The 26,986-nt window shown below is 36.5% G+C and overlaps 2 protein-coding genes and 1 long non-coding RNA gene across 16 annotated transcripts; 2 read left to right on the top strand and 1 right to left on the bottom strand.

Annotated features, from left to right (window-relative positions):
- The first annotated feature begins 1,461 nt into the window (after positions 1-1,461).
- Positions 1,462-12,919, top strand: LOC113682075 (orexin receptor type 2). Of its 7 annotated transcripts, none has more exons than XM_089208590.1 (3): positions 1,505-1,589; positions 10,746-10,790; positions 11,036-12,919. In XM_089208590.1, the coding sequence occupies exon 3, from the start codon at positions 11,298-11,300 to the stop codon at positions 12,417-12,419; it is 1,122 nt and encodes a 373-aa protein (XP_089064716.1). In that variant the 5' UTR covers positions 1,505-1,589; positions 10,746-10,790; positions 11,036-11,297; the 3' UTR covers positions 12,420-12,919. The 7 variants fall into 7 exon arrangements, with proteins under 7 accessions (XP_089064717.1, XP_089064716.1, XP_089064718.1 ...); XM_089208587.1 differs by lacking the exon at positions 1,505-1,589 and adding an exon at positions 5,608-6,203; XM_089208591.1 differs by lacking the exon at positions 10,746-10,790 and having other exon boundaries at positions 1,462-1,589.
- Positions 12,920-13,797: 878 nt separating this feature from the next.
- LOC113682082 (neuropeptide FF receptor 1) lies at positions 13,798-26,721 on the bottom strand. 8 transcript variants are annotated; one of them, XM_027199229.2, is made up of 3 exons: positions 26,576-26,721; positions 24,361-24,472; positions 13,798-15,092 (listed from the first exon to the last, which is right to left on the bottom strand). In XM_027199229.2, the coding sequence occupies exon 3, from the start codon at positions 14,980-14,982 to the stop codon at positions 13,885-13,887; it is 1,098 nt and encodes a 365-aa protein (XP_027055030.2). In that variant the 5' UTR covers positions 14,983-15,092; positions 24,361-24,472; positions 26,576-26,721; the 3' UTR covers positions 13,798-13,884. The 8 variants fall into 8 exon arrangements, with proteins under 8 accessions (XP_027055030.2, XP_089064677.1, XP_027055031.2 ...); XM_089208551.1 differs by lacking the exon at positions 26,576-26,721 and adding an exon at positions 24,905-25,163; XM_027199230.2 differs by lacking the exon at positions 26,576-26,721 and adding an exon at positions 20,712-20,816 and having other exon boundaries at positions 24,361-24,476.
- LOC149044547 (uncharacterized) lies at positions 16,643-19,572 on the top strand. The gene is made up of 2 exons (XR_016187375.1): positions 16,643-16,775; positions 18,984-19,572. It is a non-coding gene; the product is annotated as an uncharacterized LOC149044547 (long non-coding RNA).
- Positions 26,722-26,986: the final 265 nt, after the last annotated feature.

The raw sequence follows: 26,986 nt of genomic DNA, 5'->3' as shown, positions 1-26,986 counted from the left end.
CGGGAATTAGCAACTTGATCAAGAAAATCATTTTTCCTGTTTTATGATTCTGGCAAAAATGTCATTCGAGAATATATCACATTGGTTTCATAACATAATACCACGTCACAGGACACATTTAACGAGAAATAAATATATTCAAATAAAGCAAAATCAAGTAAGAAAGTAAGAAATAATAATCATGCATATTCACTTGCCCAAAGACTGGTAATTTACAAGCCTTTTAAGTCACGGTTTTCCATTCAACACCACGCGGGCTGAATTAGCTTTATAATAAAGTTCGGATAAGAGCGTGCTCTATGAAAGTATAGAGCATAGAACTGAGCTAAAGCTGTCACGCCATCTGCCAAATTGTACTATGTCCGACGTTTTCCGGAACTTCTTTCTAGCTTTTCTCTCGTTAATTGAAAGTGAAATTTCGGAACAAGCGAGCAAAGGTTTGCAAATACGCCAGGCGCAGTAATTTTCGTTACTGTAACGTGAGCAGAGACAAAAATCCTCAAAGATAAAACAAAATGGACAGTGCGAGTTTTAAAGGTTTTCACACTCAGATTGCAAGTGTGCGTATGGTAAGAAAAATCAAACTCAGCTAACACTTGTATAGTATATAAAATTTCGTGTTTAAAAACAAAACAGAAAAAAAAACAGGAATGATGAAAAATATAACCTGGCATAACTGTTAAAATTCATACTAATCATGACTGTGTTAGAGCGACTGCGATCATGCTGAGGTCTATCGCGGCTAGCTCATCATGGCGATCTTCGGTCACCGCAATGGAGCAAGCCTCAGGAACTAAATCGATTACCTTTCGAGTGGAAAAATAAGAGCTTGCTCTGATAACCTTTCCGATGCCTTGTGTGGAAGGCCACATCAGTCACTGCAGCCGAGTTTTGTTTGTTAAATAAGAGTCATGTTTGGCTACTTTATACATATACAGCTGTTTTTTTTCTACTAACTAACGTATTTATCTATCCATTTCGATTGACTATTTTCTTAAAAGCAATTCTTAAACCATATGTAGCTCAAACCAAGGGTTGAGTAATATTGCCAGGAGATTTAAAAAAATCTACGAGTTTTATTTTCGGCGAGCGTAAAAAATAATTGTCCGGGAGATTAAGCGGAGGTTGTTTTTTTCTTTAATTCAGTTTGCATCTATTTCTCAATGCACGTTTATTTTTTTTTTCTCGCAAAGCAAGCGTGGGTGAAATAATTTTATCGGCGCTCTTGTTCTCGCACTTTTGCATCTCTCTGTTTTCTAATTTATCCAAAAATACCTCATTCATTATCCATTTGTTTTGCTTGAAATTACTGTTCAACCCTGAGGCTTTAAATGTCTGCTGAGAGAACAAAGTGGATAATGGATTTGTTTACACTGAAAGAAAGTTGTCATCGTGTAACCATAGCGAAGTGACAAGCACGTGCGTTAAGTGATTTACGACGTAAAATTATCAGTGCCACCTGTAAAGAATAATAGAACAGGGGCATTCTGTCTTCCTTCAGGTTAGAGCAAACATTTTTTCTGGAAGGATCCTAGTCGTAGTGCGTTTCTCTTGAGAAAACTTGCACACACAACGAGAAGAAATAAAAGGTAGGACTCCTAACTGAGTATCATTACTACACCGTTCAAAACGTAAGCTGAATGTTCACTGTAGGAAGATTGTATTAGTTATTTCTGCAAAGCAGTCAGACCAGTTGGTGGGCTAATACACAATACTTGTATGAATGAGTGGAAAACATGAAAGCTCGGATAAGTCGCCTTTCAAAGAGCGATGTTCTATCACGCTGAAATACATGGAAACCAGTTGAAAACTGTAAAACAGTTTTTATTTATTTCTTGACATATTTTATCGCTTACTACATTTATATCACTCAGTTTTCTTTTGTGTCATAATTTCGTGTATATGTAAGGTATATACTAGGGTGATTTATCAGCATGCTCAGAATTCTATCCAAAAGAAGACTCGTCCTTTCATGCTAATTTTTCATCAAATTTAGAACTCAATAAAATCTCAACTAATTTTTTTCCAAGCATAAAAACATTTCCGTATCCGTAAAGGAACATAGATATTGATTAGCCTTGACGCCGAACGATATTTAAAATCCTTGTGTCATTGGCAATTTTCACAACCCGGAATTGCATCGTCCAATTGTTATAAACAACACTAATTGTCAGCATGGCCTGAGGGAGATACCTTTAGCATCTCATTCACACAAATAATTTTAATCCATTAAAGCGAAGAATAGGAGTCCGGGGGACCTAAACGTTTGTTTTCTGATGCCTTAATTGTTTTAGGAGAACTGCGTGTGTTGTCTACTGGAGCCAGTAACAAGCTAATAACGAGCAGTTAATGACGGCCTTGATAGAAATTAAATTTCTGTGTGCGTGGTCAGTATTTTCCTCCCTGAGTTGACTTGAAAAAATATTCCCCGAATGCAATGTTCTAAAATTCTTTGACATCCAAAGTCTTTCCTGATCTGCATGTTCATTTGATTATTCTCAAGTTTTCTTTCGGAGGATGAATATTACTGAAAGTAATTGATCTCTTTCAAATTTCAGCTACTCGGAACCTTTTCTACATTCGGTCATTATAATTGACGAAACTTATTTCCTGCTCTTCTATATTTTCTCCCGGCGTCTTAGCAGATTTGACATGCTTTTTTTTTGCGGTCATTTATTAAAAAATTTATCTGAGCTAAAGTAAAAGTAACTGAAATCCAGGTTGCCTTACTTTACCGGTGAATCTATTCTAAGGCGGCTAAATGAAACGAATGTGTATTATAAACATCGCCAATGCTATATTTTTACATGATTTAAGAAGGTTATGTGAGATGCCACTATTATGTTGACAATCACTAGATGTTTTGAAAATTGGCTTATGACATTCTACCTCACCTTATATAACTTTCAAACCTGTCTTTCCGAAGTCGCTCTTGCAAAGAATCAGTGATGTTTTCTTGTAGAGTGTTTTAAGGCTTCATTTATCTCAACCAGCATGCTTCGATGATACTCTTTTTTTTTTTTTTTTTCTGGTTAATCGTTCGAAAATTGATCATGATTTGAGCCACCAAATGAGCGACACTAGGCAATTGCGAGATTATCGTGGCTACATGAGAGCGTATTATTATCACTCCATGAAGCAAGATCACAAAACATATGTCACCAGTCATTACAGGGAAAACAATAGGCGATATTGATTATTTTTATCTCGATCACTTCTTTCAAGAGACTTGAAAATTTATTGTCAGTGATGTTAAGAACCTGCAGTATTGTATATCAAAATATCATCCCGGCAAGAAAAACATTTCTCTAACATCAGTCGAGAGCACATGCTAATTGCTGCATCTTCAGGAGAACACCTGACGGGATTCCATATTTAAGCGTTTTTAGTTGACCATGAAAGCTAAAATAAACGACTGCAGAAAATTTCGACAGGCTTTCAGTTAATTTGATGACAACGGATTCAGAAGGGACGTTGTTATTAAAAAAGATACACCAGACCCCATTTAAAGCACTGATAAAGCTGCAATCATGCCTTGGTAAGTAAAAGATTCTGAAAAAATTGGGCTGAAAAATGTATTAAACATCTGTGTAGGTCGTTGATTTTTGTTAGTGCCACAGAAGTCATGAAGAACAAAGAAAAAAAGGAGTTGTACAAGTTTTGTTTCATTGCAATGATCTACGCAGCGAATGCACGGGGCTTATTGGCACAAGCTGATTCACACAATAAATGCGCACAAAGTGAGATTGTTTTATTTGTTTGGTTCGGTCAATAGCTTCGACGTTCTGGCTCCCCAGACTTCTCATGGGACGACAAAGAATTGCAATTATGGACGTTATGGACAGCACTTCAATATAACAATAGTTGTATATCTCGAACAGTACAGTTTGCTTTTGCTTTTGGGCCCGCGAGGAACCACGAATTCTGCTCTGCTTCGAGTGATTCCCAATTACTTTTAAAAGTACGTTCTCGTAAGTAAGAAATAATTTAAGGAATGAACATCACGGGAACGAGAGGGTGACATCCGCTCTGCCAATGAAGATGCTAACCTACTTCAACAAAGCCCTGAAAGAGGTGGGCCTTTTTTTCGACAACCAGCCCTTTTTTTCCTCCCAAACGTAATAACATTTTGACGGCAATTTTTTAAAAGAAATCACTTAGAAAACCAAAAAGTAACCGAACTCGATCAAAGTAACAATCAAAACATTTTTTGTAGCGACGCGGTAAATGTCACAGCTTTCCTTTTATACAAAACACCAGCGCTAATTGGTATTCATGCAGATTGAACGATGTCGCACTGTTCGACCTCTTGAGTAAGGCATACTTAGCGAATTATATTTACTATTTTCATTCTGTAACAGCTTGAATTGGTAAGATAGAGACCACTTCGATACCCGTTAAGAGAGGCAGGAAGTTATACATGCAATTATCACTTACACACACAAGCCCGATGAGATAGAAAGAAAGGAACATTGTCCTTCGATTAACGATGCCAGTTGCAAAGATTGCCACCCAATGTGAAACGAAAGAATTCGAGAAACAAGCTAGATAGCCTGCAACAGATAACCATCTCTAAATGTCTCCTAAAACCCGCCATCACGTAGTCACAATGACCCCAAGTTGGCCAGAGGTTTCGGGTGCGTTGTGTCGCCGTCTCCTGATTCGTTTCTATCAACAGAGGGAGATTGCGTTATGCTCGAGTGATATTGTGTGAGAACTAGTTCCATGTTTTGCGATTATTGCACCACCATATTATTCTTCCTAAACTTCCTTCCACTCCGTCAATGCAACTGATCGGCCCATTTGCGAATCAGCAGTGCGACACTTACGAATGCATGTCATTCCTGATTTTCCATAGAATTCTGTCGCAATTTGCGATTCCTCAAATGAAAATCTCACACTCGTCCACTTCAAGCGGAAAGTCTCTACTCTAAAAGACTTTTCTAAATCTGCCGCTTAAACTTCGTCTTGATAACTCACCAAGCACTTGCCTATAGAAATTGCAAAACATTTTTCCTTCAAAGCCATTTGCTCTATATTTACTAGCGCCCATCAACCTTAAGACTACATGGATCGGTATTTCCTGTCGGAAATGTCAAGTTTTTCTCAAATCATGCACGAAACGACGAGGAGATCAGGAAACCTCTTTCTAACAAGTTTATGAGAGTTTTCATTATAGTAACTTCCGGTGTTGGCAGGTATTAAGAGAATTTTTTCAATGGTGCTTTACGTCTGACCCTCGTCATGCCTGTTTTTCTTCAATTGCTCATTAGTCCTTCAGCCGATTAACCAAACCCTTGTTTATATTTCTCCTGAGTAAATACCGCTAATGAATATATCTTTGTTTGGCTCAAGAACGTACCTCCTGTTTTGAACTAAGTAATATCTACTTTCCTCTCATTAATTAGCAGGTATAATCGGAAAGAAAACAATAAAAAAAATCTTTCGTGCGATCTTTGCTGAATTGAGACCTTCAAGAGTCACCGCACATAGTTAAGGTGAGTTAAACTGCAGAGAGAAGTTGTCTATGACTCGTAAATAGATCTCGTCAACCAAGATTCTTGTCATTTTGTTCATGTTTAAATATTGCTCAAGAACGTGAAATATAACGTCTATGATCATGAATTGCTCCCAGAATTGTTGTCAAAGTTAAGATGAAGAACTCACACGATACTTTCGAAAGGTACTTCATTTTTCACGGCGTGCTTGTACTCTCGCCGGTTTCGTCACTTAAAAGGAAAACCCTGCGATATTAGCATGTCCGAGAAACATAAATTACAATCGGTATACTCAAGGAAAACAAATTGTATACAGTTTTTTAAAGTATTTTGAGTGATTCTACTTTTACTTTGAACCAATTAGGATGCTATAAAATTACAGGTTAAGACAAAACAATATTCATCTTCAAACCGCTTTTTAAGGTACAAATATGCCGTATGAAAATAATTTCTGATCACTTACATTCCTCGCTGAAGTAAAGGCGTTTACATGTTAAAATTACTCTCTAGCTAAGATCTCGTACCAAAAGAACGTGACCGGGGTATCGTATAGCACAGTTTTTAAAAAACACTGATGGAGAGTGCGACGTTTGAGCACGTCAAACCATTACAACTATAAGAGGCACGTTTACATCGAAAGAGTAGAACCAACTACACTAAAGTTATACGATTTCGCTTCCAGCTTCGCAAGGAATTTTCATGTCGGTAAGTGGCTTGAAAATTGTTTGTCTCGAGACGATCATCATTTATTATGTTTGGTTGATAGTTCTCAATCAGTCTGAACTCGCGATTGCAAATTGTTGATTTACGACGAATATCTTACATCACAAGTTACGATTTTGAAGCGCTAGAACTGAAGGCAAAGTTGTACTGATAAAGACTTCTTTGGAGCTGAAAAATGTAATTTCGTGAAGAGCGAGGGGATGCTTTCGAATTTTAGTAGCTAGACCAGACATAATAGTGTTAAAAGCACATTTACAATTAGTCGCACAATTCCGGTTTATTGAGCTGCGATGCAGCTCGCCAGCACAACTGCATGATGACAACAATTCTTGCAAATCTAGAATTTGAATTTCTCAACCTGCATGCCTCAAACCTTTTTTCCAAGTCAGGCAATAATGGAGTAGTAATGTAAAACTAAAACATCTCGCGTCACTTCACATACTTAAGCATTCTCCAATGCATTCTTCGGGAATAATACAACTCCCAGAAATTTTGTCCTGGTGTTTTGTTCCGTCTAATCAATTGAATTTCGCAGGATTCATAAAATTTCAAAACCATTCTCTTGTTTGCTTAAAGCTATCAGTCGCATTTTCGCTGATTTAGTACAAATACTCGTGAATTTCCTTGGTATTAAACTCAAGTGTTTAGCCCTTGGCAAGATCTTAACTGTACTATAGAATCTTTATTGGGCTGAAATTTTATTGACCTGCTTTTACTGAATATTCGAACAGGTTCAAATCATTAAGCACAGCGACTGTTTCCAATTAACCGGAGGCACATCAAATGGTCATTATCCGGTTTGACCATTATAGTAGCTCGAACAAGAACTATGGCAGCTGTCGGCGTAGATAAACAAATCTTACTTTTCCCTTGGAAAACAATAGGACAAAATCATGCTAACAATGCCGTGAACGTGGGTCTTGTCAACAGAGTCGACCTCGGTGCTAAACACTGCTTTCTTCTCGATACTTTTGCTAATTATCCGCATTTCTTCTAAATCAATTGCAGCATTTTCAATATCGTCCAATAAATAACAAATCACAGTTTCCTGTCTGATGTCTGGATAGCATGATCTGATATAAATTGATTGGTTAAAGTTTATCGATAAAATCTGTTGATTATATCGCAATTGACTAGTTCTAGAAAGCAGCTTATTGAGATAAAAGGCTCAACTATTTGTGGCTTCTGAAGAATTGAGTATAAGTTTGCAACCTCTCTTTCATTTTACAAAAAAACAATGGAAATGATAATTAAATAAAAACGCAAAAAATGAAAAAAAGGGTTAATTTTCCTTGTCCTGATGTCCTGAAGACTTTTTCCGATGCAAAACTGGTCAGTAGAACACTTTTCATTCCCAATAGAGTATCCTATTCTGATCGCGTCTATCAATTTAAAATCCATTCCAGCTCCTATCTACATCTTTCTCTCAAACACCTTTTATAGATTCCATCTTGGAAAAAATATGGCTTTGTCGCAGAGGTCGTTAAGATCCAGCCTTTCGAATAGGCTAACTGGCCGGCCAGTTCTATCCTCATAATTTTCTACCTAGTTGTTGAAAATTTTGCCGTTTTATTAGCTTTGAAAACGATAAAGGAGGCAAGAGCAGGGAGGAGGGTTACTATATCTACTATTTGTGATGAAACTCTCGCTGCGAAATGAATGGGGAAATTCTGTTGCTTGTTTAGTTCTCGTTGTTGGCTAGTGTCACTCCAAACTTGAATCTCGTAACTAATCCAACTAAGACCCTAACCCTTAATCAAGACATCCTGATGTCCACACCACACCGATGCATTAACAAGAAATCTCAGCAATTCATTGACCAAGAACTTCGCAAACCTGCCACTAAATCTCAGTGGAGAAGCGCCCTTTTAATCTTGATAGTTTACACGACTTTTTGGTTCTAAGGGTCGTAAAAAAACATGTTTAATCTATCACGTACACAGTATATGTTACTGATCATTGCCACACGCGGAAACCGGAGTCTAATTGGACAGTTTCTCGACAAACATCCTAAGGTTTACAAGTTATGTTAGCCTTTTCTTTCACGTACTATCATCACATTACTGTGATGACGGCATACAAATCGCTAGTTTTGAAATGACCGTCCATTAATGGTTGTGACTCTAAAATACACCTGATATATGTCATGATTTTCCATAAGATGTTTGGAGTAAACTAAAAATATTTTTACAATGATTTCCTTTCGGTTGGTCTTGCCTTTCCTTACTGTGGTACTAAATTTCGAATGGTCCCAGATTTTTGCGTAGCGTTTATTAAGCTTTTTGACAGTCAACCAAAGATACATATTTGACTGCGTGGCGGTTTTGTGTGTGCTAAGTACGCAAGATAGATACCGCAAATATTTCAATCCCATAACCTATGGAATTGAAATATTTTTGGTTCGATAAGTGCAATACTTCAGCCAATAATTCATCTCCAATAATATTTCATTTTAACCTAAATTGTGTTCGTCACCTCAGCTCACAATTAGAGCTTTCACCCAGTTCTCTTGAAAGTAAACAGCAAGTGCTAAAAACAAATTCTTTATTCGCGAACAGAAAAACCGAATCGCGTCGACCTCCAAATTAATGGAATTATAATTTCTGGTTGACGACATTCGCCTGGTGGTTTTCGTTCCCCGTTGTAATAAGTTATAACAAGACTTTCAAGAAAACTCTCTCGGGAAATGTTCTTTCAATTTAATTTCACCAATTCCCTTTAGGAAAGAAAATGGGTACTTCCGTTTCTTTGCTAACACTTTTGAGAAACTCGATACAGCTTTCGTGCTAAAACTTACGGGGCAGTAAATCATAAGCTTATAAAAAGGATCAGATTGACTTCAGTATCAGATGATGCGTACAAAGTACATTATAAATAAGGTTATTTTTATTTCAACTTTCTTATCATAAACCTATCAGGAAACACGCTCAGAGGATTATTTTCGTGGATCAATATCACTGAAGTAGGCTTTCAAGCAGTTAAACCCACAGCTTCCCGAGGTTTAAAGTTAACGACGCATGTTTTCAAGCGGAGTTGATCGCCATAAGTCGTTTGCGTCTCTTAGCAAGAATCGTGCAGAGTATTCGCGTATTGATAACAAAAAACAGCAACAGCAGCATCAACATCAGTAACAACAACATCAGTAACAACAACATCAGTAACAAAAATATGAACAAACGAACAATCTAGGAAAACACCAGAACCAAATGCGCATGTCATTCTACAGATTCATCTCAAGTAATTACAGGTGAACAAATCATACGGCTGATAACAGGGTTCTACGATCTCAGGTGTATAAGCTATTAGGGTGGCTGCGCAACTTTAGAATAGGGAAAACCTGCGTAAAGCGAAAAGGTATACAACACATGGTCGCTAGTAAAATACTATACCAATCAGATAAGTCGATGATACGTGGTTGTCATTTCAGATGAGACCTCTATGACTGATAACGAGAGATCTACAGTTTGTTTGTTAAAATTTTTCCATTACACCAACCCCTTTAATCGTTATCAGTATATGTATTTATCAATGTTATTATTATCATTATTGCAATTATTGGTATCATTGTGGTTTTCATTCTATTAACTCATCTTCAAATGTATTTTTCTACTTAAAATAATCGAATAGGCTTCGCTCTGGTTTACTTGCAACGCAGTAGCAACGTATCGGTATGCACATCTGGGAAATATAACAGGAAACGTTCCCGTTTCTTTGTTATTGTTGTTGTTTTCTTTTTTAAGGCCATTTCTTTAAACTGCAATGACTCACACCTCCGTGGTAGCCCTTATATCCTCGTTAAATTCTCGGATACTCTTCCCTCTGAGATATCTTCTTACCCTACCAAACTAATGTTTTGTGATCGCAATGAACGACTCCATACATGTAGATGAAGATATTCCGTCCGCCTTATATAAACTGAAAGACATTATAGTTTTGCAGTCTAATTTTGCTCTCGACTTTAATTTCCTATGTACTAAGCATTAATGTGTTTCTCTTCAATAAACTTTTATGTGTCTATCATATGAAGGCCATGTTCAAATTTTTATGAAATCTTGTTTCATGAGTGGTACATTTTTAACATTCAGCGTAAATCCATATCGCACCCACGACATGCTTCATACTTTTGCATAAATCAATCTGGTAACGAAAAGAAGTCTTTGTACATCTGTTAAGTTTAGATTAATTTACAATTCTCAAACAATAGCTTCGTAAACGCATAACAAAACTTCAACTGAATATGCGTGTTTAAGCATAGTTGTTTCCTAGTCTTAATAAATTTGGTTCAGGACCTCTCCACTAATGTTATATATTTATTTTTTATCTGCCTTGCTACAGAAAAGTATGAGGTTTTAGTGTATGTGTGTTTTCCTCCAACTTTCATTTGAATGCCTTATCTTTTGTTCTGCCAATACCCTTGACATCGAATATAACAATGATCTCGTACTTTCCGACTTTTTTGCCATTATTAAAACATGATCAAATAATTGCTATGTCAATAAATTATGGATATCTTTTCCCCCACAGCTGTGTGGCGACGCTCTTATGGTTAATTGAAATTCACTCAAGCACGTAGGTTCTCTCGCCATAAGTAGAATGTTTTCCTTTTCTTGTCTAAGTTTGTTTGCGTGAGTTATTGTCTCGATGTCTTAATTTATTATTAATAACTAGGACCTTGACATTGTTAATGAGTAGCTTCTGTCTGTCAATGTATTGAGGAAAGATTCTCGAAAACACGTGCGAAGTCATGTTTACAACCAATCGAGATCAGACAGTTTTCTAATTTCGTATTTTGTCTTCTCACCATTGAATTACAGAAGCTTTACAACCTTGGTGCGTTCGACGAAGGGGTCTTTCGGTCACATTTGGCGTCAGTATTGTAGAAGTTCAGATTGGATTTAACAGTTATTGCGTTGGGGTTTCATTGTGTTATCGAACATTTCGATCACCAGAGCACAAACTCTACGATTCTGTTGGAAAGACGGACTTGGAGAGAAGCAACTTGGCAAATAGCGGTCTCGTTGAGGTACATAACTAACTAAACCTGAGTGTAGCCCTTATTTCAAAGCCCTCACCGATATGGTAACCAACATGTCCACGAGTAATGAGACCTCTATAGACGTCAACATCTCAGAAGAAACTTCGGGCGAGTCATCCGCCATCAAGGGAATCAAGCTCTCATTATATGCCATAATTTTCCTTATTAGTGTCATCGGCAACACCTTGGTTTGTGTGGTGATCGCGAGGCGTCGACGAATGCGAACCGTAACAAACTTCTTCGTGTTAAACCTCGCGGCTTCAGACTTAGCAATCACCTGCATTTGCATCCCTTTTGACATTCCTGTGCAGGAGAATCACCACAAATGGCTGTATGGGCAAGTCCTGTGTAAACTTCTGTACCCCATTCAGACAATGGCTGTGTTTAGCTCCATATTTACACTGACAGCTGTGAGCCTGAATAGGTTTTGGGCTATAGTATATCCTCTCAGGAAACAAATGACTAAGAAGCATGCTTTCGTCGTCATTGTGGTCACCTGGGTTGTCTGCGCCCTTTTAACAGTTCCTTATGTGGTGGTGTTAAATCTGAACGAGACAACCAATTATTGCGAGGAAAACTGGCCAGGAATCGAGTACAGGAAAGCATACACAGCTTCTTTGTTCGCTCTGCAATACCTCTTGCCTCTATGTATGATCACGATAGCATACTTGAAAATCGGACTTGAACTAAGAACTTGTGTTAACGTGAAGAGGAGATACTCTGTTAACTCCGTTTTACACAACGCACGTAGAAACGAGGCGCGCAAAGTTGTACGCATGCTCATCGTCGTCACCCTTCTCTTTGCGATTTGTGTGTTACCCAATAACGTTATGTGGCTTTGGCTCGATTTTGGAAACGGGGCAAGCTACTCAAAATTTTGGGACATGGTTGCATTCACCAACATCATTCTCTTTGCAAACAGTGCTGCGAATCCTATTGCTTACACTATCTGCCACGAGAATTTTAGGGAGGAATTTAAACTGTATTTTACCTGTGATCCGAAAATATTCCAAAGCATGGCAGAAAGTACAATCACTTACACGAGGAGCAGATTGCGAAGTCTGACTGGTCAAGACAAGAACATCAGCCAGACTGTAGAATATAATGAAATTCTTATCACAGATGAAGTACTGATCGTTGATGCAAAAGAGACGGTCATCTAATGACAACATGTCAAAGGAACGGAAAGAAAAGCTAAAATTATCCAGTTTACACTGGCATTCCATAGTAGATACAGATTTAATATAATTTCCTTGAATATGAAAACAGATTGATATCAGTCGATATGATATTTCCTCAGTCCCTCTCTACAGATTGTACGCTCGAGGTCAGTTTGAAGAACGTTTGCTTCGAGGGAACGCTTGCAACTGTATACTCACAAAGCCGCCATTAAGACGAAGTTAATAACACTACGCTGAGCGATGTCCGAGGGGTTTCCATTTTGTCTGTTAGGTCATTGTCTCTTCAGCAAAACAATAAGGAAAAAAAATAGATGTTTTAAGCTTATGGCCTATTTGTCTACTTCTTGTGATAATTAACGCATGGTGCGTGGCCTCTTTTGTTTCATCGTAGAAGTGAATCGCCAGTTCTATACTACATGACGATTCATTTCAGCATAGTGCTTGATTTGTCAACGAAATAAAACATCCATTCTGAATGTCAACAGTGTCTGAGTTTTCTTTGTGTTTTTCCTTATATTTTCTTTTCCAGTTACGCATACTACACTTGTGCTTCAAATTCGTATTAATTGCGCACCTGACAGTAAGGAAGAAAAGAAAATGCACAATTTGTGTAGGAGTAAGAATAAGGAACACATATGGTGTGGATTCAGAAAAAAATATAAATAAAAGAAACGCATTAGATAATTAAAGGGTGTGAGACTTCCTACATTTTCTCGGTCTCTTGGGAAGCTTTGCGGATGTCATCAGCGTTCGTACGTCAAAATAGCAAGTAATTAATATTAAGATTCTATAAACTGCAATAAACTCACGTATATCTGTCTCACTCACGCTTTTCATGCAACCGAAGGAAATATAAATACTGATGATATGTGATGACTTTTGGACTTAAAGCTAACTGCCAGTCGGTATTGATTGTTCATTGAACATCATGGCGAAAACAAAAAGTGCAGCTGCGGGTTTCGCAGTTTTAGCTTTCTGTGTCCTCTTAAGGCGTCGCTGATTAATCTCACAATTCAGCTACGTAAAAATCAGGTATTTTGGTATTAACAACTGAGTTGAAAACGTAAATTGGCCACCCTAAAGAGTTAAAAGACTAAGGTTTCGAGCGTTAGCCCTTCGTCAGAGCGATTGGCGCAGGGCTAATGCTCGAAACGTCAGCCTTTTTACTCTTTACGGTGGCCAAGTTACGTTTTCAACTTAGTTGTTAACACCTGTTTTACCTTCCCAACGACGCAGCACCACAGTTTCTTTAGAAACTTACACCCCTTACTTAAAAACCACTTTATTTTTGGTGTGTTTGTCACTTGATCGGACGTATACGAGCACAAATGTGGATAAGTATGAAGGAGAGTGAAACGGGTTACAAATAAAGGTTTTAATTTTAATTTTGAAAATACGATACAAAAGCTGTGCCTGGACTCCATCGGTATAAAAGTGTCATTTCTTGTTAGAAAGCGGAACTCATTGTAGCAGTTCGTAACTTTCGTTGACTATCACCGTTATCATTCATTCGCAGAAGTTCCCTTCGTCCTCCAGATGGCTTTCCTATGATCTTGTTGAACATCTTCATGAGGTGATCCTTGAACTCATTGCGGTAGCTTTCATTCAGAATCGTGTAGCAAATTGGGTTAGCCGCGCTGTTTGCAAACGTTATTATGTTACCAAGCGCCACCAAATCCCAGAATCTGTCGTATTTTTCATCTGCTCCGCCAAAGTCCAACCACAACCACAGAATATTATTTGGCAAAACACATACAGCAAACATAAGGGTTACTATCTTGAGCATGCGCACAACTTTCTTCGCCTCCTCGGATTGGAGGTCTTGCAAGTAACGGTTACCGTTCCTAGCGCGACGGGCAAGCTCTCGGCCAATGCTTATGTACGCGCCTGCAATTACTGTCAGCGGAAATATATATTCAAACACAAACAGCGTAACCGTGTACGTTTTTCGTGCGCTTTTGCTCGGCCATTCCTCATCACATTTTCCGGACTCACCGTTTTTCTCGGAAACACTGATGTATGGCGTGACAGCTACGAGGGAAGCAATCCATATTCCCACAATTATGAATTTCGCGCTTCTGGTCGAAAGCTGTCGACGGAGAGGGTGGTTTATTGCCCAGAATCGCGACAAACTGACGGCTGTCAGTGTGTAAACAGACGCAAATAGTGTGAGTGTTTGAAGGGGATATAACAGTTTACAAAGAAATGCTCCGTAGGGCCATCGGTAGTTCATTTCTTGTACAGGAATGTCAAAAGGAATACAAATGCAAGTGAAAGTCAAGTCTGCAATCGCCAGATTTAATACGAAATAGTTCGTCACAGTTTTCATCTTTTTCCGTCGTAAAATCACCGTGCAAACTAAAGAATTTCCCACTGCACTTACAAGAAATATAACCGCATAGAGCGTGAGAGTTATTATTCTCAGTTCAAAGGACATCGAGTTGGGCGCTTGTGTTACCTCAATACTATGAGGGCCTTTAGATGTTGATAAGTTTGTCATTATCATTTCTTTCTCGGCCAAAGAATTGTTCCATCTCGTCCCCATTGCTGGTCCTCAATGGTATTCCAAAATGCGGAGTTTCGTAAACGAAGGTTAACCGGTTTCAGTGAATCCCAAAGAGTAGCTTCTTCGGTCTTTACTCGTTGTCGCTGGAGCTGTAGAAGTAAAAACAAAGCAGCAGTTATAAACGTAAAACAAACTCGGCCGCCGCTAATTATTATCGATCTAAACTCATAAAGTAGTAAGAGATGGATTATGCGGCTGAACAACTTAAGCGTAATTTTTCTCATGATCTCCATCTAGAGTCATACTTGTCTCCGTTTGATTTTCCAGTCTTACCCCTTTTTGATATGACAAGGTTTTACGAAAAGCTGGAAGTATGAAGAAAACTGTTATTCCTATTGTCGCGAGCGTGGGACAAAGAAAAAAAAAAAGTCTCTCGCAAGTAATCGATGCCAGACCTTCGAATTCCCCACTTAGTAAGTCCAATTACTAGGTCCATAATTACGTTCATGATCAACATCTCCCTTTGCCTATTTAGGCTGAGGTAGTTTTGAATGTTTAAAAGGACGTGAACATATAAAGTAAGACAAACTAAATTGTTAAAAAAATAAGAATAAAAATAAAAAACAATTTGGTTTACCAAGAGAATGATGATTACTCTAAGATAGCGACAAGACCAAACAGAGTTGGATGAACTAACATATGGCGTCAAACAAAGACCCTTGGTAATGTGTTAGTCAGCACGTTCAAATTCAGGAATAGCTTGCGAATTAAAAGCATCCCTTTAGCGAAGCAGCAAACAATCGAAGTAATCAAGATTACTAGAATCAAGCAATTGTTCACTCTCGTGATGTTTGTGGGGTACCTTTCTTTAAAGTCCTTTGTTTCAAAGAGTGGTATATAACACCACGATGTAACTCCCTAAATTTCTGTTTTCTGTTATGTTTCCTGTAGTTGTTTGTTTTTGCTTTTTTATTTCCTTTATGATTCTTAGTTTGGTTTTATTTTTGTTTCTTTCTTCTATTTACATTTTCTTCTCATTTTCCCAAACTTTTTGCCTTGCTTCTTCGACATCTGGTTCAGTAACTAGCCGCTGTGCCGGCACACTAAAGGTACTTGATTCACTTGTTTTAATCGAGATACTTGCCACCAACTAGCTTATTTGTGCACTTAACAAAGACAATCATAACAACTTACAGAATCCAAATGAATATCGTGCAATTTTATTTTGAAAACATTTTTCTCTTAATTTCATCGAGATAGTGACACAAATATAGTTTAGATTTTACCGACGAAATTATATTTCATAGATTCATGCGATCCCTACGTCAATCATACATCTTTTCCAACTCCGCGAGGCAATAATTTAAAATAATAAATTGACTGTTGACTCTTTGCAAACACAAACCAATATTGCTGTCACCTTAAGTGATCAGAATTGTCAATTTTTCGTAAAGCGATTGAGCTAAAAGCCTGCTCTCAGTCAAAAACAGGTCACCTCGCTCATATGGCAAATTGTGTCGATGATTTTAAAAGGAAACCCCTTAATCTTGGCATAAAAAACAACATGATGCAAAGTATCTCAATCAAGTGCTTAAAACATTTCGTGAAAAAATTTCAATTTAAAGTATCTAGAGCAGATGTGGAGAGCATCATGACAAGAGTACTTGGAGCAGAAGACAAACTACGTGAATTGAATATTAATTAGGAGAATTAGTGAGAGCCATAAGTCTTTCTCTTCCTCTGCGATCATCCTTGTTTCTTTTTTTTACTAGATCTTTTTCGTCCATATTTTTGAAGTTTCATGCCGAATGATCGATGAAAATGGAAAGAAGGTATGAAATCACATGTAGGTATAGAATTACATGTCAGTTTTGCTAAGGCCTTCGGGCAAGGACTTTCGGCAAGCAAATTCAAGAATACTTTCATAAAAGCAATATGGATAGCAAAATTTAAACTTTGCCCCTCTCAAGAAAGATTGAGATCTCTCTTTTTCTAGTGATTGATACACTACTGAGTTGTCGATTCTGGAAACCTAACGTCCAAAATATTGATTTTATCTCAAAGGTAATATCCTTTAACAGTCATAATTACCTTCGAATATCCGTACTCTGCAAAATTGCACATGCAGGAGTTGACCCTTTCAATAACGTCCCTGAAGGACCTGAAGCGAATGGAAAGGCTTCACTTCCATGTGGGAAGCGGAGAAGGGTCTTTCATCTATTTTGCAGCGGTAATGAAAATTAAAATTTGTAGATTTACCCATATAAAGTAAAGTCGGTTTCTCGCCGACAGACTGGAACCTTGCCCACAATCGATTTGTCTAAAGAGGAAATACTACGTGTGTAAACAACCTTGCCAACTCTGCAGGGAATTAATAAATCATTCTAATTAGTGAAAGCGTCAAAAAAAAGTATAAGAAGTCCAGAACCATTGACAGAAAAAAAGAAGAGTTTAGAAAATCATTTGCATATCCGAAAAGAGACATAAAAAAACTGTAAGAGCAGTCAATGGTATTGTTCATTGGTAAAACTTTTACAGAATCAGAGAACAACTTTTCCAAATTCTCTGCGTCCAAAATCAATAATCTTTCGTCCGCAACAGAGAGAGTTAACTGAAAGAATTTTCTTTTTTTCTTACGAGAAATCATATTATCAAAAACTCAATAAAAACTCAATAAAGTCGATGACCAAGAAATATCTATTTCAATTTTTCGCTTCTTCCGATTTCCTCGCGATAAAATGTAATGTTTTGATCGTCAAAGAGACTGTTGCATGGCTTAGACTGTACAAAGAATTATTTGGACAACTTCATGATTTGTTTCTTTTGATATAACTTTCCATAAAATGAATGAAATGTTGTTACCATCAAAATATAAATGCAGTTTTTGAGTTCATCCATCCCAATTTGTTACAGTGTCTTAGTTTCCAAGTGTCAAGAGTCACTAGAAAAAAGGCACTTGTTGACTTTTTTTTATTATTTCACGAATAACTTAAATTGAACAAGACGAAATGAGGTTATACCATGCATTGTTGATAAGGTTTCAAGCTTGGCGCAAATTTAAAGCGTCTAACAAGCTTTCTTTTTCATTCATTTCATTTGATCATTATGATCAATTTCATCATATTTCTCTTCAAGATAACAGAGGAACTGCTACCTTTGTGATGCGAAAATGTCGTGCTGCAAACAGACAGGCTCTTTGTTTTTATCTAATCATTTCAGATGAACGCAGTTAATTTGGTAATATAAAGGTTTTTGTTGACAACCCTTTTCTTTAAAAACTTCCTTTCCGAATTTAAACATTGTCTCATTTCATTATATAGAAAGATTATTTTCAAGTTACAAACTCGATACAAACTCTTGATTTCTTATAATTCCTCACCATATTTTGATAATCATTTTCCATCCCTCGCCTTTCAAAGTCATGATCACGCTCTCATCATTTTTTTTACCTTTCTTTCATTAATTTTATTAGAATTTTATTATCATTTATCCTTTTTTTCCGCACTAGGAAATGTAATATTTGCAATAAACGAATAGAATTTAAGGAAACAGAGTGGATTTATACCACTAAAAGTCCAAAGTCGTTTTTTTGACATCAAACCTCGATTTCATATGTCCTATCCTTGTATGGAGGTTAACTTTACGAAGACAGTTTACTTTTAATGATTGGCAAACAGCACAAAATGTACAAAAATCCTTGATGTTATAGAACATACGAAACAGCGCCGTTGACAGTTCTACAAATAATACTTTTTAACTGCCATGAAGTGAACCCAAGGCAAAAGAACAGCTAAGATTTGGAGATATGACGACATCATTAGCAGGATTTCTAAAAAGTTCTGTTTTCAATTGCCGTTTCTCATCATTCATGGGGAGAGCTAATTAAATTTTCAAGTGAATTGTTGATTTCATTAAGGTCACACATAATTAACATCATTTATTTGAGTGAAATGCTAGATGTAGGTCATTTTGGATGACATAATTATCCTTACCCACCTCGTAACCTGTTATTTGTAAGTGTATGTGTTTGCGATATTTAGACAGGCTGGCCGCTCAGAGGTTGTTTAAATGGGGGCCTTTGTAAACAATGACACGGCCAGGCCACAACACCGGGACCTAACCAGTACAGAGAAGAGGCAGGAGACGGCTTATCGTTTTTATCCGAGAAGACTAGAATTTATAACCATTTACCGTTGTTTTCAGTTACTTTAAGACCCTGAGTTCTGTCTGGGGCTTGAACACGCGACATCCAGCACAACGTGAGCTAACCAAGCGCAACTTTTGTATCTAGTTGCATAACATAGTTGTACATCTACACAAGCGTTGTAAAGCTCAACGTTCATGAAAGCCCCCAGTACATGCCGGACACTTCACCTTTGCCAATCAAGAGGTCAAGCTATTGGAAGGATTACACTGGAGTGTTAGATTAAATTTAATTATATATATCACGAAAAATAAATAACAATAACATTGCAGTTCATCGATTAATTCACGTAGCAGATTAACAAGACTCCTTGATGCACTCAACGACATACTTTGCTTATTGTCAGCTTTTGGGGCGGTTGCGTTGAACTGTAAAATAATCATTGTCCATCAAATGAACTATTCATCAATAAATTTTAAACTATCCTTTGTCAAACATTATAATCAAATACAGGGTCTCTTTCGTTACCTTCAATAACAAAACGAAAAGGAAAAACATTGAATCTTCGGTTTATTTCATTTACATTTTTCCGAAACTAATGCCTTCAATCCTTTTTTTACTTCCCATTGAATTACATATATTTTACAATTTTGTTCCGAAGGAAACTAATGGAAATTTGCTGCAAAGTTTTAGCCTCTTCTGTTTCTTTTAAATCTCTTCGCGGCCTTAACTTCACTTTTTAATTGAAAGGCCCTTGAACATAGAGTTCTCTTTCCTAAACCGCTCTTCCACTGGTATGAAAATCAATGTATAATCAGGTACCATTCCGCTTTCTAATATTAACCGGCGGTGAGATAACGTTGAAAATCAGGTCAGTTCGTTAGCAATAAAAGAGACCTAAAGTTGCTATATTAAGCAGTCTCTTCGAGATTGTCAAGTCATGTACGAGAGCGATTTGAAATGAAACATCGAATGTCAGCAGAACAAATTAGTAAAAGCCGATTCATTTTTCTTTGCCTGACTTTGACTTCTGTCTACTAATTATTTCTACCGCCGCTCCTGGGGTCTGATGGAAGCAAGTCTCAAATACAAACCATCAGACAAATTGTGCACTCAATACAAACGCAAGTAAATTGCCGGTACCTTTGAGAGTAATGAATTATTTCTAGAGCCGATTTTCAACCACACATTGTCGCCCTAAAAATCGACATTGGTGATTTTTAACGCAACATTTCTCAGAAAAAATTTGTTAAAAGAATTTGCAATTGTTTTGAAAAAAATAAGCAATCTTGTTGCCTAGATTTTGTTTTTTTATGATATTATTTTGGCTTCAAAAATTGCGTAACGTATCACTCTGCTGTCGTTGATGAAAGGATAAAGGCGCGTGAAAAGTAGTCCCTTGAAGTACAGATTTAAAATCAGCATCACTTCAAGTGTTTCTGTATAATGCTAGATTGATCACTGTTGCAAGATATAAATATGAAAAAGAGTTAAGTGAAATGTTACAGACCCATTGTCCTCGCTTTTTCTATTTTTCTTTCCTATTTCCTTCGAAATGTTTGTCCAAAAAAAAATCATTTTTTCGCAACCTATATAAATTTAACAATAGTCATTATATACTAACCGTTCGAGATCACTTCTCCTGGCTCAGGTATGGCCTTCAGATTTGGTTTATTTGACGTTGCGTTCGCGATTCAGACGGCGAAAGCTTCGACGTGGAAGTGCTCTACTATAAAAAATAAAAAGCGACTTGGCACTCACGGTGTAATTAACAATGCAGTCAACCTTCTGCTCTTATGTCAATGATGGAGATGTCCATTTCGAATTTTAATTCATTTAACTAATGACAGGTTCCTTCAATTGCTAAAAGCTTACAGTATTGGTTCTTGAGATGAATTCGCTGCATTGGTTTCTAATTTCTCTATATTGCTTCTGTATTTAGGTTTTCAAATGAATTGCTTCTATTTCTGTCTGAATTTTATTTTTAATGCAAAATATCTTTAGAATATGTGAAGATAGATTTTATATGAACAAATTCAATCTGTCGATTCTGCTTCCCCGGTATTATTACGGTCGGTAATGTAAATGCTAATTAATTCGTTAATTGTAACTATCCTTCCGATATTTTCGGGAATCGAACACCATAATGTTGTGTTTTCACTTCATGCTTAGGAAATAACTCAAAATATACTAGGTGTATGTCTGTAGAAAAAGCTAGGCGTCTTAATTTCGTCAGTTGTTCAACAAATCAATTACAAAGAAATGACTATAATTTTTTTTAATAACAACTGTATTTTCTCGTATTTATTTTACAAAGTAAACACGACCAAAACATCTCTAAGTTTTTGGGAAATGTATTCAATTTAAGCGACTGAAAATATATTGTCTATTTAAAATTATCTGAGTCTTTATCGTAGTACCTATCAAACTCTTAGAAGGACTTTTCAAACGCACTACGAGAAACTATGTGTCAATGAAATAAACTGGTACAATGTTCCGGGCAATCAAACTCAACCCATGGTTTTTTTCTTGCTTTGTTCACACAAAACCTTAGCCTTGCTATATCTTTATTTGAATAAGAATTAATTTTATTAGGCATACTGACATTCGCGTTTACAAACAAAAAGTTGCGTTGCTTGGGTGCGCTAAAACTTTTTAGGAAAAATTACTTCCCGAAATGGAAGTATCCTGTAAGGTTTATTCTGAGCTCCAATTTGTTGCTTGTTACGGAAAGAATATTTCTCTCTCCTTAAGTGAAACATGAAACATTTTAGAAGTGGTAAGAATAAGCGCTCCAGAAAAAAATGCATCTTTGATGGTAGTTTTCTTGTATCTAGTAGCGTAGGCAGCGAGTAAAGGCACGCTGTTCAAAAGCGAATTGTGTTCAAGAGACCATAACATTCTTCTCTCACCCATTATTATTATTATTATTATTATTATTATCATTGTTATCATCATCATCATTGTAATTATTATTGTTATGTGTTCAAGAGACCATAACATTCTTCTCTCACCCATTATTATTATTATTATTATTATAATTATTATTATTATCATTGTTATCATCATCATCATTGTAATTATTATTGTTATAAATACTATTACTATTGTTAAGTCATAATTATTATCTTCACAATTATTGCCATCATTATGATACTATAATCGATGATATGATAATATAATTGTTTGTATGATTTTTTAATATTAGAGACGAAATTTTAATTTAAAAATAAGTCACTCGTGGATCTACGCAGCATTTTACCTTTTTCCCCTTATTGTTATTATTATTATTATCATCAGTATCATTATTGTTAATATTTTTATTGGACAAGTTAAAGTATTTTTCGATTTTTTAAGGATTTTATCATTATTTTTGTAAATATTTTTAGTGATTGTTATAATTATTCATCTGTATTTCAATATAAAACATATAGCATGTCAATGTGCATTATTGCTATTAAATACACGTACATTGAAAGAGTAAGGTATACCTTTAAAAAAATTGTTACCAACATTGTTATTATTAGGGTGGCACTATGGCCATTTTTCTCTTTCTTCCTTTCGTATTTCCTTGCATTTGAAAGTCAAATTTCGAACATTTCGATTACTTGCGAATCTAGAGACTTTTTTAGCCAAAACTTCTCTTTAAATATGAGTTTTATTTGGGAATAAAAAGTTTTTCCTTTCAATGGCGGTCTTCCCCTGATGAATGAAACTGGCGCCTATTTCCACAGCATAGGAGCTGAATGAATATGAGTCGGAAAGAAGACAAGCCTGCTCATTAAGTGTTTTTATTCCCGAGCAGTCGTGAGGTGAGATAGTATTCAACACCCAAAGATTCGCTGAGTGTTTAGGTAATATTTAAAGCACTTCATGCATTTTTAAAAACTTTTCATTTAAAGAAGTCGTCGTTTTTGGTTGTTGCTTATGTTGTTGTTGTTGTTGTTGTTGTTGTCTGCTTCGCTTCTTTATTTGATGGTTTTTTTGCCTTCGATGATGGCAATGATGAGACTATCTTAAAATAGCCTCCAACACCCCTTTCTCCTTATTTGGTCTGGATATCCCCTGCCCCTTTTCTCTGTACAATTATCCTAAAATTTACCCGCACCATCCACACTCCCTTTGGTTCTAAACCAAAACTCCTAGTTGAGTCAAAATCATGCTTTTGTTTCCGTTAAAGAGTTTGTAGGCACTCGTTTTTAGCTTTCATCAGTCGGAATAAAACTGTAAGTGTTACATAACGAAAAAAAAATTGCACCCCACTTCAAACTGAATTCAGACCTATAGTTATGACAAAAATTTACTTTTGTTACTATTGCATTTTTTTTTATGTCGTGAATATTCAGAATTCACCTTTCTGCCTGGATTCAAAATTAAATTGTACTTATTTCAAGATATTTGTCGTGGTTTATTTTCTAACATCTTGCATTTAAGAAAAGTTTCACAAGAATAACAGCGTGCGGCTCACCACAACTTGAATTAATAATGACTCACTAGCATTCTCAGCACGACTAATATGAAACAGTAATACGAATTTTAAAATGAATCTAAAAAAATTAGATCAAGTCAATTGTTCCTGGGCAAGCCATTAATTTGTCTCTATGTATACTTTCAAGAGGAAACTTTTTACCATTTTTTTCCCCGAACTGCAGATGAAAAAAATATGTAAATGATGATAACCAAAATACCTTCTATACTGAATGTTTTTATCACGGAAAGATAACAATCATCAAATGCACCCTTTGTATATCCCCTTGAAATTGACATGAAAGTTTGTGTTCGTTCAAGCTTTTCGCTAATCTCGACGAGCGCTAGCTTATTGATACCTCATCGGTGGATTTTATGGCTTAATACTTAATGCTATTTTGATTCAAAATAAATTTTATACAGAATACTAACCAGAATATTCATACAAAATGAAGAGCCGAAGAACAAAAGATGATTCTTCAGAGTACTTGAAATCACCGCAAACTAAGCGTTTCTTTTCTCTCATCAATTTTTCCTCTTGGTTTTTTTTTTTTTTTTTTTTTTTATACTCAGTAAGAATGATGAAAAATTAACACTTAAAGTTGCTACTTAATTTTTGAATTTGTGGCATTTTCGGTGAGTTGATGGCTGTACATGTATCGTGTGCAATCTAACCTTAAAATGCAAATTAAATGTGTTTGAGACAAAACAACGTTCCTAAAGCTAATCGCAGCTAGAAATGGAAAAGGCTAACAGCCTAAAAAAATAAAAAGATTATGAAATCAAAGATCTCTGATTCAACTCACCTCTATATGAGTGATATCTTGAATTGAGGAAGATTAACTGTTTGCAGAAAGTTCAATTACCTTTTGAAGGAATTCTTCTCTAGTAGTGCAGGATGGCATTGGGAATGTAGATCTGAATGACAGAATAAACATATTAGCCAGCGAAAGGACTGTAGATCAAATTTTTAAACGGTTGTGTCGTTAAAAAAAATTGCTTGTGACGCATTTTATATTCCCATTCAAAACAGGTGAAGCGAATTATGAACTGCAGTTGGTCAACGCGGTTGAAGTCCCTTGCTGAGGAAAACAGACATGATTGGATCCCTTACACCGACAAACAGGCAGTTATTTCCTATGTATTTCATTATATGTTTCTCGAGACTTTCAACAGTTTTTTTACATCTGAGGAAATTACTCCTCAGGGGGAAAAGAAAACCGAATTATCGAAGATTTTTCTGCGCTGAATGTAAACCCAACAAAAGCTGTTCTATATATTGTCTGAATGTGTTTCACGTTGAGCCTATAATTTCGTTTTTAATTAAAGGAGGATTTATCTAATACTCACATTCGCCTGAGATGTACAAAATTCCACAAATCATTTGTCCTCTGCCTCAATTATGATCTCATTAGAATATATCTGTGGGCAATTCTAGTCCTAATGACGAATTTTCTGGAAATTTCGACGAAGTATTTGAATACTTAAAGAAACAGCTTTCCTCATGGCAACTCAACAGCTAAATAGTGAAATTCTGAATTTCGTGAATCGCGCAAAGTTTTGTCCCATATTAATTGCAGTACGAATCTGATCTAGACAGCGTTAATCTGAAGACCGTAGATATGAAGAAAAATAAAAAACGCTTTCAGTGGCAAAAAAAAATTACAGACAAAGAAATGAGAGATAATCACGAAATTAGAATAATTTATGACAAACTAAGTATCTTTAATTTTTTTTTTACGATTGCTATAAATATATTTTTGGAAACCTTTAAAAGATATGGTGAAATAAATCAGTCATTGCCAGCTAAGAATAGAAACATCAGCCACTTATTAGTGGAACTAACGCAATCAGGTGATCTGCACAACGTCTGAGTGTTTGCATTTGTTACATCTGTGTCTCAGCTTGGGATACACGCAGCTGTTAAACACAAATTAGCTCTTCACATCATTTTATTTAAAATATATTTATAGGACTTTATTACGGTTTTCTTGATGCACATTGGTTATTAATTAAAACAACAGCGTTTTAATTTGAGTTAGCTTATCCCCCAGTCATGTGAGGGAAAAGGAAGAAAGCAGTGAGCCTGGGAGGGGGAGGAGTGGGTGGGTGGGGAGGAGGGGGTTGAGGAGTAGAAAAGTTGTGTTATCTGCGACATGCTGGGTCCACAGGTAGCCCAAGATCGCAAAATGAGATTGTTAATATGCAACTGATTTTTATGTTACTTATGGGGGAAAATATTATAAAGGAATGAGTGAGTTTTCTAGGCTGATTTAATGTCGTTTAGCATGGTTTTAGTTCATATGGAGGGCAAAACCAAGATAAGATAAAACCGGGCTGAACGGCTCAGAAAACCCGCGAAAATTTGTCCAAAGACCTAAAAGGGTCTTTTAACTACGAACAACACACAAGGAAATTCTTGAAAGAAGTTAGTGAAGTGTCTCAGTAACTCTTCAGTGAAACGACTAATGTCCCAGGCTGAACGTAAAATTTGGAAAGAATTCTGAAATAAAAGGATTGAGTTTATACATGAACAAAGAGCCTCCCTCTAAACTGAAGGAATGAGAAGATAAATTGAGAGTAGAAAGAAAAAGATAAACTTCTGTGGTTCGGCAGCGAATGGGCTCAACAGATTAGAATTAATAGAGCAAAAGGGATCCACTTTGACAGCTGGGTGTTGTATTGGCTCGGTTTTAGAAGTTAGAGCCTACAGAACAAGGGACCTACACGTATATATTTTGATGCTCTTAATATCGGCTATTTGGCTCCGTGGTGGCTTTTATCATCAAGCATTATCCACAAATTTTAAAGGTGATTCGTGACTGTAATTTTTCCATATGAATTGAAGCTAACCTAGAAAAGGTGTTTTGCTGTCCACATCTAAAAAACTGATTGACTCTAGATGTAGAGCCTTCACAAAGCAGTACGCCAGTAAATACAGATTGCCATTCGTGCCAGACATCCGCACTAGTAGGCTTGTTATGCTCCTCATTGTCGTTGTTGAAAATTGTTCAATCTTACCTCATGGTTCTCATCCGACTGACCCATCTATTATACCAGGTTTATTCGAGCCACTCAATCTATAAATTTTCCAGGTTCATGTAAGTCTCAACCTGCGTAAGTCTCCGCCAGACGAGAAAACTGATATCGTAGGAGCATACGTAGACCTGGTCATTCGAAAGATAAAATAACAACATTAATTCAAGAACGTTTTCTTGAAAACATATCCAATATCTTAAGTTATATTTCAACACTAAATTTATGAACTCCACGTATTTGTACAATTTATTTTTTGTATTCTTTCAGATGGTCTTTTCACTCACACCCCGAATGCCTTCACTTGTCCACTTCACCGCCTGCCATGCTAGTCATGGTTGGTACTCTTTGGCGGTTTGGCGACAGACTTGCCGTTAAACAAGATCGACAGGGAGC

The sequence above is a fragment of the Pocillopora damicornis genome, chromosome 6, assembly GCF_964200805.1.
Source record: "Pocillopora damicornis chromosome 6, jaPocDami1.2, whole genome shotgun sequence".
Classification (NCBI taxonomy): Eukaryota; Metazoa; Cnidaria; class Anthozoa; order Scleractinia; family Pocilloporidae; genus Pocillopora; species Pocillopora damicornis.
Note: the sequence above shows the minus strand (reverse complement) of the source record. Positions and strands in the feature narration are given on the sequence as shown.

What these genes read in the sequence shown, in the direction of transcription:
- LOC113682082 (XM_027199229.2), bottom strand. Translation starts at nt 14,982, where the DNA reads ATGGGGACGAGATGGAACAATTCTTTGGCCGAGAAAGAAATGATAATG.
- LOC113682075 (XM_089208591.1), top strand. Translation starts at nt 11,298, where the DNA reads ATGGTAACCAACATGTCCACGAGTAATGAGACCTCTATAGACGTCAAC.